The sequence below is a fragment of the Homalodisca vitripennis genome, chromosome 8 (assembly GCF_021130785.1).
Source record: "Homalodisca vitripennis isolate AUS2020 chromosome 8, UT_GWSS_2.1, whole genome shotgun sequence".
Taxonomy (NCBI): Eukaryota; Metazoa; Arthropoda; class Insecta; order Hemiptera; family Cicadellidae; genus Homalodisca; species Homalodisca vitripennis.
This window is the reverse complement of record NC_060214.1, coordinates 119,878,908-119,894,084: the sequence shown is the minus strand read 5'-3', so window position 1 is coordinate 119,894,084 and position 15,177 is coordinate 119,878,908. Positions and strand designations below refer to the sequence as shown.

Here is a 15,177-nt window from a genome sequence, read left to right as displayed (position 1 = left end):
CACTCCTCTATGGCCTTTATGTGATCGTTTACCGACTTTTAAAACCTTATATGCTCAATAAAATGGAGTTATTGTTATACATCTCAGATTTATTGTCTTCCTCAGGCTACGACAAATAGACCTAGAATTGATGCGCCGACTACACTCCAAGGTCAACATAGTTCCGGTGATAGCCAAAGCTGACACCTTGACGGCGGCAGAGGTCAAGAGACTGAAGCAACGGATACTGCAGGACATAGAGGAGAACCAGATACAGGTAGGGTTGCATTCAAGAATCAAATCAGGTATCTTACAATTTGTATAGCAAAATCACCATAGTAGTTCTCTTAACCCTAGAATGGTAACGTGTAGTCTCTCAGACGACGCAAGCTATAAAAACCGGTCCAGGTGGCAGGTGCATGACGTGACCGACCCCCCAATACCAATACCTTCCCCCTGCCAGCCAAGGTCAATGCTGGTTAGGGTTTTATTTTGTTTCATTCACTTAGTTAATTTCAGTGAGACAATAGTAGTCTGGTAGACTACGCGTTACCGTTTATGTTACTTTTTTGTTCCTGAGTAAATATATGAAAAAAGCGAATGTAGTGTTAGTTTTTGTGATAATTTTTATCGTGGATGGTCAACTAACCATGGCTGATCCACTGAACACTAGTTTTGAAATAAGAGAAATACTATCTGAACTTGAACGAAGTGATTGTGATGAACAAGAAATTGATCATGATGAAAAGATTTTTTTGATCATTTTGATCAACTCATTTGTTATTTATGTCCATCAGGCATTATCAAAAAAGTTAAACCAATGACAAGAAGGGCATTTGCTAAAGAAATATGTGTTGAACTAACAACTCCGCACATTCAGGGAAGAAAAAAACTGCCAAATTTATCAAGGAATCTCAAACGCCACATTGAAGATGTCGTTGGCCCATCAACATCTGAGGCTCAAAAATGTTATTGAAGAAGCAGGAACAAGGAAGATTTGTGCAGTTTGCCCAGCAAAAAAATGGAGAATGACTCGATTCCAGTGCACAAAATGTTATAAGCATATTTGCTTGGAGCACCGAGGAATGCTGTGTGTAAAGTGTTCCAATAAAGACTGAAATCAACAAAAATCAGGAAACATGACCTCTAAGATGTAAATAATGTCATTTGTAAATAAATTTAATTTTTTTTTATTTTTATTAATTTTTTCCCTAAAGTAGTCTGAGAGACTACGCGTTACCATTTATGTGTGCCAAATAGGCGTTACCGTTCTAGGGTTAACATATGTCATGTTCTGCTTTCTTGGCCTAATAACACAGAGCATCCTCAAAGATCTTTAGGCGTTGACAGATCATTTATACTATCAATAAAATTGATGTTTCCTACAAGGTTTATGAAGGAAACAGGATTTTTCTGGACATTTGCCATCGTTCAGTGATAGATAGATAATAGATTTGTATCACTGAACGACGGCAAAAGATAAAAAAATTCTGTATCATTCACAAACCTTCCATCGTAAAAAACAAACTTCACACAACAAGGGTTATTCAGAAAAGAAGGACCATTTTCTTTAAATAAAATAAAGCATCAAGGTTATATATTTGATTTCTTGCAAATTGTTTTAGTTTTTTTAACCATAATGTTTTACAAGTTTTTCGTCTATGAGGATTACCAGTGTTCAACTGCCTCTTTCTCCTCTTTTCTGTGATCATGAAGCACTTGTAGCCAAGAAACTCCTCTTGGTAGTGGAAGAAGTGAAAATGCTCAGTGCCATGTTTATACTGTATGATGGGTTGGCTTCTTAAAGATATGATCTGATTTAGATTCCGAATCACAGAATAGGGTTCAGGCACTGTGATGCAGCAACAAAACCCCAGACATCTTATATTTTAGGAGCCAACATTCAATTTGTATTGTATAAGCCCACCACCTGGTCTTTTATGAAACTGATTATCAGCTGCACTAATTTTGGTAGGGGTTAAATAAGAAGGCAACAGGTGATGCAAGGGCGTATCAAACGATAATTTATTTTCAAATCATGGTGTTTCAGCATGTCATACCTAAGTATTTGAATCTGATGGTTCTAAAACCAACCATCAGATTCATAAATAATATTCATACCACCATCAGCCAACAACATAAAGAGAGTTAAAGTCGCCATTTTCAGACAAATAGTCAGACTTTGTGTTATTGGGTGACTTTTTTAATTTGACTGGTAATTCACAGATATACCAGTTTCCAGAGTGTGATAGTGATGAGGATGAGGATTTCAAGCAGCAGGACAGAGAGCTGAAGTCTTGTGTGCCTTTCGCGGTGGTGGGCAGTAACACTGTGATAGAGGTTGGAGGCTACTCTGAAGTCTTACAATACTGCTTTACTATGTTGCCAGATATACCAGTTTCCAGAGTGTGATAGTGATGAGGATGAGGAGTTCAAGCAGCAGGACAGAGAGCTGAAGTCTTGTGTGCCTTTTGCGGTGGTGGGCAGTAACACTGTGATAGAGGATGGAGGCTACTCTGAAGTCTTACAATACTGCTTAACTATGTTGCCAGATATACCAGTTTCCAGAGTGTGATGATAGTGATGAGGATGAGGAGTTCAAGCAGCAGGACAGAGAGCTGAAGTCTTGTGTGCCTTTCGCGGTGGTGGGCAGTAACACTGTGATAGAGGTTGGAGGCTACTCTGAAGTCTTACAATACTGCTTAACTATGTTGCCAGATATACCAGTTTCCAGAGTGTGATAGTGATGAGGATGAGGAGTTCAAGCAACAGGACAGAGAGCTGAAGGCCTGTGTGCCATTCGCGGTGGTGGGCAGTAACACTGTGATAGAGGTTGGAGGCTGCAAGGTGAGAGGTCGGCAGTACCCCTGGGGCGTTGTTGAAGGTAAGATCCTAGTGGCTGCATGGTATTTCGGATTTATGACATAGTATTGTTCAAATCCTTGGAGGATGATTTGAGGTTGTTTTGGAATGGGGACTTATACTGATGAAACAAGTTTATTGAAACAGTGGTATTAGACTTAAATTTAGATGGCTTTTGAGTGTGGTAGTGTATTTTTAATTATATTATGAGACTTGTTAGAAAAAAAACTAAAACAGCTTGCTCCTCAATAGTCCAATAGGCCTAGTAGCTGTATTTCGATCCCCCCCCCTCTAGACGTCGTGCCCAACATTGTTGTAATTTTGTTGTGTATGAAAGATTACTGATTCACCTGAACATCTGTTGCAATAAATAAATAAGCAGTATACCATAAAGAAATATACGCACATTTAATCTTAACTATCAGTTTTTCAGACAACATGTAAGTAAATCAAACAAATAGTAGTGACCATAGCAGGAGAAGCTGGTGGTCAACAGCGATATGGCAACACTGCCTCAAATGTCATCGGACTATTTTGGTAAAGCCTGCTGTATTAAATATTTTACTTGAACTAGTTAAAAAGGTTGATTATAACTAAAAAGTCTTCTCAAATGCTTAACTAAAAGCCAACGGCTTAACCTTTCTACGTTATTTAAATGTTTTTTAGCCATAGTATACTCAGCACTATTATGTACAGTTTTGGACATTTAGTTGTTGTTTTTTATTATAGTTCTTGCAAGGAAGTGAAGCGCTCTAGCACATATTTTGAGTAAACCAATTGTATAAGGAGTTGGCTAGTTTTACTGCTACATAATGGATTTTCTTACAACTACGATTAGAGCACATGTTATGTTTAACAAATCCTCTCCCACCATTTGATGATGAAATCAAATTTCAGTGTTTTTGTATCAGGTTGTACATATTATCCCTTTCGAACGACTTAAACTAGAGTTTAGAGAGTTTGGTGTGAACCTCCATCTCTACATTGGCATTGGAAATGGTAAATATCGGTGTATCGGTCCTTTGAGTACTGGTTCTCCAGACCAGGATGGCTTCAAGTATCATTGTAACTATAAACAGTAATTCTGATTTAAATCTTACTATTTGTGTTCTTGGATTAAGATTAATAGTTATTCATATGGCTTTTGTAGTTTCAAAATATAATCCAAATAGTTTCAAATTTTAAACAACTAGCGGTTACCTGTATCTTCGCACGCAATTTCGTAGGCTTTCACATGTATGAGCATTTCAAAAGTATATATATTTATGGCCTTTGTAATTTATTCCAGTCTTAGTATTTTTTGTGCCATATTTAGTTTTACCTTGTTTCCCTGATCACGGAAATTTATATACACACAGGTCTGAGAAACCTACTTCTGTCTAAAGACAACTAAGAGGGGTTTTATAACAATCTTTAAATTTGTAGTAAATTTTACAAAGTAAGTTTGTCTTTGATATCTGCATTACTGCATACTTAATATTTGCTATAATATTCAATTAAAAGTATATTTCTACTAAAACAACGGTGATTGTAGATAAGGTTGAACAAAAGTGTTGTTACTATTAAGCTTATTATATGCTTTCAAGACAAGAAAAGTAAACATATTTAAAATAGGAGATAAATCCAGCAAATTAGAGATCATTATAATCGGTACAGCCATTCTTGAATTATAAATGGTGTAACTAACCCAACTTTTGTATGTGTATATAATACTTATGTTTATAGTTATTTATCAAACCAACTCATTTAGCTTCAAACACAAATAATTAAAGCAAAATATTAAATTTTTCAGTGTCAGGGATCTATAATATTTTATCTTCTAGGTCAAACACAGGTTAACACCTACACCATTGTTTTATACTGACTAATCAATACTATAGTCTGTGTGCTTATACAACAAGTACTATAGTGATTGACACAATTTAATTCATGATCTTAACAATATATTCTGGTGTTGTAATGCTGCTAAGCATAGCCTAACAATTTCTGCACATCATAATAGTGATTGCAATCATATTTCCCTTTGATGACAGATTGTTGTGGATAGAAAGTACGTATCACAATCATACTATAGGATAGGCTACATTCTTATCCAAGTCCGACAACTTCGTACTCTCAGTTGGTACCGGCAGTCTGCAGTAAGCTCACAGAATGCCAACACACTGCCTGCATAGTTGTCATTGTTATTCAGGACAAAGCCTGCTATTGCGAGGACGATTGGATGAATGCCATGTAATTACACAGCATGCCAATCTGCTTTCCATATAAAAGCCTGTCCTTCATGGTTTGGTTCAGGTTAACGGTTTAAAAGTCCTTAATTAATGGTAATAAGCTTTATTTCATGTTTAAAAAACCTGTGTTTAAAACGGAAACATATCACAGACTGTCACACTGCTATGTTTACCAGTAATGTGGCAGTGAACTAAGAAAAATATTATTTTGTAATAAGAAAAGAAAAAAGTCTAGTCCTAGCACAGTATTTTCTATGTTCTGTGCTTTCCAATTCTCGTTAATAATCGTTAACGTTTAACAATAATAGTTAAAACTTACGGGTATAATAAAGACAGAGAGGATTAAATAGAAAGCATACCTAAAATCTTTATATTAAATTAGAATATTTTTTTTTAAAAATTTATGTCCTCAATAGGAAGTAACCGGTTTTTGAGAAAAGAATAAATATTTTTAGATGAACGAAACTAAATATCAAAATAATTGGGTCCAAGATAGCTAAATGAATGTCTAAAGAACAATTGATTAGCTTTGGGAATTTAAAAAGATATTTCCACATATCTTTTACAACCTTATAAACTACATTAAAAATTCCCGTCACCATTTCAGTTAAAAAAATAACCTTAAAACTTTATAGACTAAAAGGTGTTGCAATATCACAATTTTCAATTTATAGACAAAGAGAAATGAACTTTTTCTTTCATTTTTACTTAATGCAATCCGCAAAAAGTTGTTTGGTTAAATTCTTAATCTTTCACATAAGCGGACAGTTTGCAAAAGCAGACAAGTGGCATAAGCGGACAATTCACATAAGCGGACAGTTTGCAAAAGCAGTACAAGTGGCATAAGCAGACAAGTACATCAAAGTAAAAATATAAGGCTTTCAACAATTTTTCATCATAAATAACATTTTCTAATGCAACATTTTAATTCACTAAGTAAAGCATTGGGTTGCGTATTTGCCCTTGAGAAGCCTTACATCAAATTTGTTGTAATGCCAGATCAACTTAAGACAGTAGTGTTTGAATTGGATATGTGACATAAGCGTTCAAGTGGCATAATGAATGGAATAAAAAACCTTCCAAGAAAGTCGTGTACCTGCCACTTGAGTTAAGTCTAGATCAGAGAAATACATATTCAGACAGTATGGAGAAATGCTGACGGAAGGTGAAATCAGAATCTTTTGCTTTCTAAAAAATTATTGTCAGAAACAAATGGTTTCCATTCCATGTGTTTTTGAAAAGCAGTTCAATTAACATAAATATTTAACAATCTTAACATTTACTTACCATTCTGGTGAATTCTCATTTTGTTTTTTTTGTTGGTGATACTGTTGTATAAATGGACACAATTAAAATATCCATTGAGTTCCATGAGTCCACAGACAGTACTTTTTGTTCTGCAATATTTGTTAAAATTATATGAGTATATGTACATATTATATATTCCAAACATGAAATTTAGTAACGTATACACCTAAATAATTTACATTATTTAGAAAAGAAATGCTTTAATTTTAAAATAAATCTTTAGGGTTCTTCTTTCTCTAGTTCCACAATGTTTCAAATGTAATTAAGTATAAAATTCAAAACGTTATAGGAATTACCTATCAATGTAGTAAATTACTTTCAGTGATTTCCTCGTCTATAACAATGATGTAGAATAGCATATTAAAAAATTCATTTTAGATATAATTCATGACAATTTTCAAAATAACCGATTTTTTAACTTTATCTCTGACATTATAGTCCATTATTGCTTTGTTAAGATATTATTCAAATAATGGCCACATTTATTTTGATTGTTATGGTCTCAACTATTTTTCTTCCTGTGTGCATACAAATGATGTTTAGAATTTTAAAAACAAGGACAGTAATGATCAGATTTTATCTATGCAAAAGCTGCTTGGTGCAAATAACCTATACCACTTATGGAAGTCGGGTCATTTTAGACAAGCATTATCATAACCGCTTCTTCATGATTATTCTGTTTTCTTTCATAATAGACTTTACCAAAGTTGTATCAAAACTTTCAAATTTCATTTTCGAGGTGTTGGATGCAATCAGACAATCATACAGAAAGTAAATCAACACAAAAGTTATATACTCCATCCAATTCCATGGTTGGATCATAGAACTCATTCTTGTCTATGCCGAAATGAAGATTCATGTGAGATTATAAGTGTAGGGATGAAATATTTTTTTATCATCTTGCTACATGATACATTTATATTTTTGTTCATTAAAGTCACATTTCATAGCGGTGTATAAGTAATAAAAATTCTGGTGATCTAGTGAGGGTACTAGAACACAATCTTGTCACTAGCTTCCACTCTACAGTTTTTTTTACTTAATGAATAAAAATGTCATGCTAAAATCTTGTATGATTTTACAAGACCATTGTAAAAATATCAGCTAACGCTTATCCAAATCCCATGGAGTAACATACACCATCATTAAACTCAGTGTTGTCTGAAGCTATAGAAATTAAGATTCCAGCAGAATTTCTAGCTGTAGGTCAGTTTTTTTTTTAGATATTATGTGGACAGACAGACAATAAATCAACACAAAAATTATACTCAGCCAAATTCCATGGTTGGATCACATAACTCATTGTCTATGTAGAAATTTTAAGTCTACGAATGAAATCTTTCTTGGAATATCTTTCCACATGATACACTCATATTGTTTTCATTAAGTTAGGTTTCATAACAGTGTACAAATAGTAAAAGTTCTGGTGAGCTAGGGAGGGTATTCTTGTCACCAGCTTTTAACACTGACAGTGAACTAGATTGAATTGTTGTGTTGCAGTTGAAAACCCAAAGCACAGTGACTTCAGTAAGCTAAGGAACATGTTGATTACAACACATATGCAGGACCTGAAGGACATCACTGAGGACGTCCACTACGAGAACTTCCGGGCGCAGTGTATCTCCCAGATCTCTCAGGCCAGCAGGGAGAGAGGGTGAGTTGGCAACAGTGCCTTCCAAGATCAAATAGGCTCGGAATTCACACTGCCACGTTTACAAATAACGTGGCAGCAAAATAAGAAAATACAATTTTATTATTGTTAGCTAAAAATAATCTTGAAGTGAAATCATTTATCGATTTAAACTCAGGCATCGAAAATTTCTCAAAACTTAATTTGAAAACAAACAGCTCAAAATCAAACTCAATAAATTTTTGACTTCGGCATGGACAAGAACAAGAGTATCGTCCCGCGGTAATGATGGATGATGTTCTCTTGGAAGAGGCCGAATCCGTTAAGTTCCTTGGAATGTACCTTGATCGAGGGCTGACATGGGACTTTCACATTGACAGCATCTGCTCCAAGGTTGCTTCTGGCACATATGTTTTGTGTAACCTTGCAAAATTCTGTTCTATTGATGTATTAAAAATAGCCTACTTTGGCCTGATCCATCCATATTTGTCTTACGGATTGATACTGTGGGGCAGCTGTTCTAAATACAAATTGAAAAGAGTATGTAGAGTTAAAAAGAAAGCTGTCAGAATTTTTTACAAATTGAATTTCAGAGAGTCGTGAAAAGATCCCTTAAGAGAGCTTGGACTGTGGGGCAGCTGTTCTAAATGCAAATTCTAAAGAGTATTTAGAGCTCCAAAGAAAGCTGTCAGAATTCTTTACAAATTGAATTTCAGAGAGTCGTGAAAAGATGTCTTCACAGAGCTTGGATTGTTAACTTTACCCTGTCTCTATATTCTTGACGTCGTTCTATACTGTCGACTCAAATGCGAGTTGATCCAAGGCAGTGACGTACACCATAACGAGACAAGAGGCAGGGACAACTTTCGGATTATACAACGTAGAACAACGGTATTTGAACACTTGCCGCCCCAAGTTGGTGTGAAACTGATAAACAAGTTGCCTGAAGGAATTAAACTTCTCAATGATTCTAAACGATTCAAATCTCGATTAAAAAACCTCCTGGTGTCAAAGGCGTTTTACTCTGTTGAAGAGTTCATGTTGAGCTGCTGGGATGAAAATTATTGAAAACTATTGAAAACAAGAATAAAATAAAAACCCTAGTCCTGTTATACAATTGAATAGCTATAACTGCAATAGAATTAATGCAAATGTATATAATGATGAATGTACCTGACGCATGCATGCAATCTTGTAATTGTTTACGCAATAAAGATTAGTATTATTATTATTTATTGTTACTGTTATTATAAGAAAAGAAAATAAGATGTGCGAGGTTTGGCTGAATTAGTCATTGCCGTGTGTATCATCACCTTCCTCTTCTATTCAACATTCCTTCCTTTATCTATTTCTTTCCCTATATATTTTACTAGTACTGTAAAAATATGTAACATTGTTCAACCATAGAGAAATGTCCAGCTATCATCCTATGTTGTTGTGGCAGAGATGATATCAGTGGCCTGTTCTCCAATCATTTGGGTTTTAAGTCATACATTTTCTGTTACATTCAGTGGCTGGTTTAGGAAGTGGGGGATCACGAGGTCCTGGAACCTCTAAAATATTTTTCAAGTATATGTATTTTCTAATTTTTGTTTTGTAACAAGAATTAGTTTTAGACTCCAAAATGCATTAATAAATCTGTTTCTCGATGTGTATTTTTACATTTTCTGGAGAAGGCCAGATTTCATGGGGGTATTCCAAACCCCCCCCCATGATTAACCTCCCAAAATGTATGCTAAATCCACCCCTGATCGATTGTCACCATCCTTAATAATTCAGGACTAATGTTTCAAGACACATTGTTATTCTGTAACAAAATGTTATTTCCTTTTTGCTAAAGTCAGTCATTAGGTATATTTAATGGCCAGATAATGTGAATAATTATTACTTACTATGTAACTATTTAAGATTTCCAGCACTCTAAAATTGTTTTCTCCAGCTGGCACTATCCAGTATATCTTGTAATGATACTTTTTCTTATTTAAGTGTGTATACATAAATTACAGTGTTAATAGTTATGTTAATAATTAATACATAGTTATAAATTACTGTTCATTGCAAAAATATACTTTCACTATTTTTAGTTGTTTGAAATTATTTTTTTTATTTTCAGGAAATTAAAAAGAGACTCGGGCCCAGCTTTGGAAGGAGTAATCACAGAAACTGATCGTCTTCTCCTTCAAAAAGATGAGGAGGTAAGTGAAAGTTTTAAATTTTAAACATAAGAAATATGCTCATAATGAGTTCTATGCTCCGTAGTTCAATTACATGAAAATCGGTACAGACAATTCTTTTACATCTAAAATGTACATAACTATAATATTATATCATATATTTTGCAAACAAACACATGGTTTATAAATTCCGTCTGCATAAATTCTGTTACAAGAGATCCCAACTAACCAATGATGTCGTTTTTTTTTTAGTTCTTGATAGAAGTCAAAGTAAATGAAGCCCAGCTTTAATTTGCGTGAACGGATGAAAATAAAATTATGACATTTTCAGACTTGGTACTTGAAAAACTAAACTTACAAAGTAGGTTATAAGTTTTTTGAGGTAGAAAGCAGCCAATCATGACTAAGTAAAACATGATGTAAATTTATTTTGTTCACTTTAACGCCTGTACTGCTTGTGAACTCTTAATGAGATAGGGTACTCTTAACCTAGCTCTGTGCTGTAAGGTGTCTGTCGCAATCAACATTTGAATATGACATCAGATTTGTCAGTAATACTTTACAGTTGACTTTGAGATTTTGCATTGTAATCATTGATTGACTGATTATATTGACTAATGAAAGTACTGGCTTTTGTGTGTATCAAAACAGTGGCCTTTTGGCTTTGCCTATTGCTTCCATTGACAACACAAAATAGCAACCATATTGTCCTTCTCACACCATACGAAAGTAGATATTAATCCTTGCAGAGCATTTATCCAACAAAGGAGAGGACTTTATTTATCCTAAGAATGAAAGATGGATACTATAAAGATTATATACAGGGTGTAAATTAAGTCCTGATACGCCAGGATATATTCCAAACGGATTGCAATATTGATGTAAAAACTTCACCATACCCATTAAAATACTTTTATAAACTTTTAAAAGGATAAAAATATTCCCCCCCCCCCCACTTTGTCAAAGGGGAGTAGAGGAGGTGTCCCTTTAAATTTTCAAATTGCAACCCCTATCTGGTGACATATCATTTGAAAGGTGAATTCAAAAGAAACACAATGACATGACCAAAACATGTTTTTTTAAACATCTCTACGACGATCCTAGCGGAAGTTATGGGCAAACAACCCCTTACATCTAAGGGTGTAAATTAAGTCCTGATACACCTACATATACAGGTATATCAAACAGATTGAGATATCAATGTACAACCTTTACCAGACTTATTAAATTAAATTTTGTTATGTTCATGCTATTGTATTTCTAATTAATAGACCTTTGATATGATATGTCACAAGATAGGGGTTGAAATTTGAATTTTAAAGTTACACCCTTCTTACCTCCTTTTGAAAAGGGAGGTGAAATTTTTATCTTCAAAAAATCCAAAAAAGTAGTAATTAAAAAAAAATTAAATCCCCAAACCCCCATTCGTTTCCCCCCAAAGTTTTGTTGCTGACGACACATATGCAGCAATCAATATGGATTATTTATCAATGACTGCCTATTTTTTGACACAAGTATTTTTTAGGTCAAAGCTATTCTATTTCACACTTATTAAAGCTACACAAGGACACAGCAAGCAAGGGGGTCAAGGGGTCCGGACCCCCAATTTCTTTCTATTACTTTTTCATAGTAAACGATTATTATTATTTAATTAATTAATTTACTGACATGTACTGTTGAAAGATCGTTCTCAACTAAGAAACAGTTCAAGAACCTTTTAAGGAACAAAATGGGGCCTTACTCTCTGTCCACTAATAGAAAATATCAGTTGTCAGGACCCCCAAAATTTTTTCCTGGCTATGTTCTTGAAGCTAGATAAACTGAAACGAAGTAATTTTGTGTTGCCAAAGTGATAATTTAAATATTCTGCCATAATATTTCAGATCCGACGAATGCAGGACATGCTCACCCAGATGCAGGAGAAGCTGAAAGCAACAGCGTCGAGAGACAGCATCGTCAACGTCTAACTGTCTCACAGTTGTTTGTTACTCAAATCACCACAATGTTCACAAGCTGCACCGCAGCGTAGTCTAACGACCCTCACTGCTGTTTCACCGACCTCATATTCTTATAATTTTGCTGCTTCTTCCTGAATATTCAGTAGGGAAACGCCAACAGCCTACACTAGTCGTACAGGGAACAATTTTAAGGGAGGAGCCCTTTGTGGATTTTAATATTTAGGCATATTGACTGATTGATATAATCGGTACTGATTATTCTTATCAGTCATACTCCGTATTTGGTATTTATGTTTAGGAAGACAAAAAAGTATTAGGAAGTCATATTGACCTTAACTCATGTTAGCAAAAGATTTAAATATATATAGTTCCAAATATCGTTAAATAACTTTAAAGAACCCTGATTGAGTTTAAATCAAATCAAATAAGTAGCCTCCCTCATTAATTGAAATCATTAACAAATTGAAAATTTACAATGCTGTATAAAAATCACTTAATATTTTTTTTTTTTTTTTTACAACATACAGACAGACAAAATAGTAAACACTCAACAGCCATATTGAAATTGTACAATATTGTCATCATTAGCAAAAAGATCCAGAGATTTTTGGGATATCATGAAAATATATCCTTAACAATATTTTTATGATAAATTAATTAAAATCCTATTTGCTCTCTATGACAAAATTGTGGTCTCTTATATTGTACTTTTATGTGGCAAAGACGGTTCACCGGTGTTTTAAATATCATTGTTTAAAACTAAACCATAACTTTCATTGTTCATTGTTTCTCTTTATGATTCCATTGCATTTTTACCAAAAATTCAAATTTTAACTTTTGAATTATAACTTTCAAGGGAGCATTTAAGCTACTATATTGGCTATAAGTAGAAAACAGATAATTTTCCCCATTCTGAGCTTATACGAGTATATTCAAGTATTTTATCTCAGGGAGTTTTTTACAGAAACAGTAGTGAAACCGCCTACATCAAGCAAAGACTGGTGATTTAGTCAAACTTTTTACACCAATACAGTTCGTATAGGATTTTTGTTATTTTAACAATTATTGTAAAGTTGTAATTTTGCACAAACTGCAAAGGGATACGGTAGCGTTTTTAACATTGAATCGTATATGTAATGTTGTTGTCACAACCCTAAACCCCTATCTAAGTGTGATTACTTCCATTTGGTTGTGTAAAAACCAGTGGCGTAACTAGGACTTGGCTTTGGGGGGATGAATCTGTGAATTGAAGAGCAGAACATACCGGGGGCGGAGGTATGAAATAAATCTAAATTTGAATAAATTATAGGTAGGCTTGATTTGAAATAAAACAATTGACTGCTGTATTTCAAAAAAGTTAAATTATTGTTATATGTATACTACAAATTTTATAGGGCTCATGAGGGGGATACCAACCCCTTGATCCACCTCCTTAGATACGTCACTGAAAAAATAATAGTTATCGTTATAACACTTAAAAAAGTTCTATTAGTTATTATTAAGGGGAATCTTTCAATTTAATTTAATTATAAATTGTTCACGTTCATAATTAAAGCAATAATTATTTACTGACATTATTCCTACTGTGTTTGTATTTTTAAGTGTAGATATTACAATTAATATTGTTCGTTTGATTTGTTTAACTAGGCTAAACAACACGATACCATGTAGTGTAATGAAATACCATTAATTAATACTGATTTAACTTTTTTTATTCAAGGCGACATTATTCAACACTTTTTTAAATTTAAATCTCAAGAAAATAGGTCAATAAACGGTTTCAATAATATGATTTGTAAATGAACATTGTAATTGAAGTATTACGGTATATTACATTAACTAATGATTTAATATTAATAAAAATATTATTAGTGTAAACTGGACAAAAATAGTGTGATGGCGACTGAAGGGGTGTTGCCATTTTGTTACTGACAATCAGCTGTTTCCGCCATGACAGTTATGGTTACATCTGTTTGATTTACATTTAGTCTGCAAAACAGATGAATGAATTCAAAGTATGGTACGTATATTTTTTACGGTAACAGTTTATGATGCATTTTTAATACAACAGACAAGACAAATCATTAAAATTCTTTAAATGTAAATCTAGCATAATTGTTGGGCACAAGTAGAGGGGATTTTAAACAGAGCCAACATCGGACTATTTTTGTGCAGGCTACTCTAGTAATACTATTTAATTAATTAGTACAAAATACAACCTAGTTGTGTTACGTTGGGATGTTAGACATTAGTGGCACCAGCCAATAATAAAATGTTAACTATTGTAGAATTTACCTTAACCTTTTTTGTGATTTTTTCACCATACTACTAAAACAATACAATAATGACCTGTTCAAAACATGCCATTTTCATGAGTTTATATCTTCAAACGCCAAAGTTATAGTGTTCCAGGACAATTAAACACTTAATTTGGATAGTGTTCTTGATGTTCTTTACTGTTTAATGTTATAATATATAAAAACATTGAAGTCCACAAATTATCAGTATTATAAATATGTAGGTTAGATCAATTCTATTGTAGCATTTATTAGTACAAGTTATGTTGTAAATTAAAATATTAAAATTGTAAAAAAAGCCTCGAACCTTTTAATTCAGCACCATTTTCATGAACACTCACATAAAGGTAAGTAAACACCTAACCTACATAACTGCTTCAGTATAGAAATTAGGACTATGCCAGACCATATGTCGTGTAGTAGGCTTCTCAAAGCTACATGCTAAATTTCAAGTTTATAGCTCTTTTCAAGGACGTAGCCAGTGAGGGGGTCTAATGGGTCCAGACTCCCCCAATTTTTCAATCTTTTAAATTATTTTTTTAGTAAATCATTATTATTATTTAAATAATTCAGTATTACTGACATGTACTACTGAAGATCATTCTCAACATAGAAACGAGTCAAGAACTTTTTAAGGAGAAAATGGGGACTTACTCTCTGTCCACTACGGGAAAATATCAGTTGTCTGGACCCCCCAAATTTTTTCCTGGCTATGTTCTTCGCTCATTTCATTCTCGG

The 15,177-nt window shown here is 33.7% G+C and overlaps 1 protein-coding gene across 2 annotated transcripts in view; it reads left to right on the top strand.

Moving 5' to 3' along the window:
- The window catches only part of LOC124367997 (septin-4), a 46,445-nt gene extending 31,709 nt beyond the window's left edge, over window positions 1–14,736 (top strand). For both annotated transcript variants that reach the window (XM_046825262.1, XM_046825261.1), the window contains exons 5-9: window positions 106–256; window positions 2,698–2,863; window positions 7,881–8,034; window positions 10,124–10,205; window positions 12,068–14,736. In XM_046825262.1, coding sequence (XP_046681218.1) covers window positions 106–256; window positions 2,698–2,863; window positions 7,881–8,034; window positions 10,124–10,205; window positions 12,068–12,151 — 637 coding nt within the window. In that variant the 3' untranslated portion in view covers window positions 12,152–14,736. The remainder of the gene's footprint in view (window positions 1–105; window positions 257–2,697; window positions 2,864–7,880; window positions 8,035–10,123; window positions 10,206–12,067) is intronic.
- The last annotated feature ends 441 nt before the right edge of the window (window positions 14,737–15,177 follow it).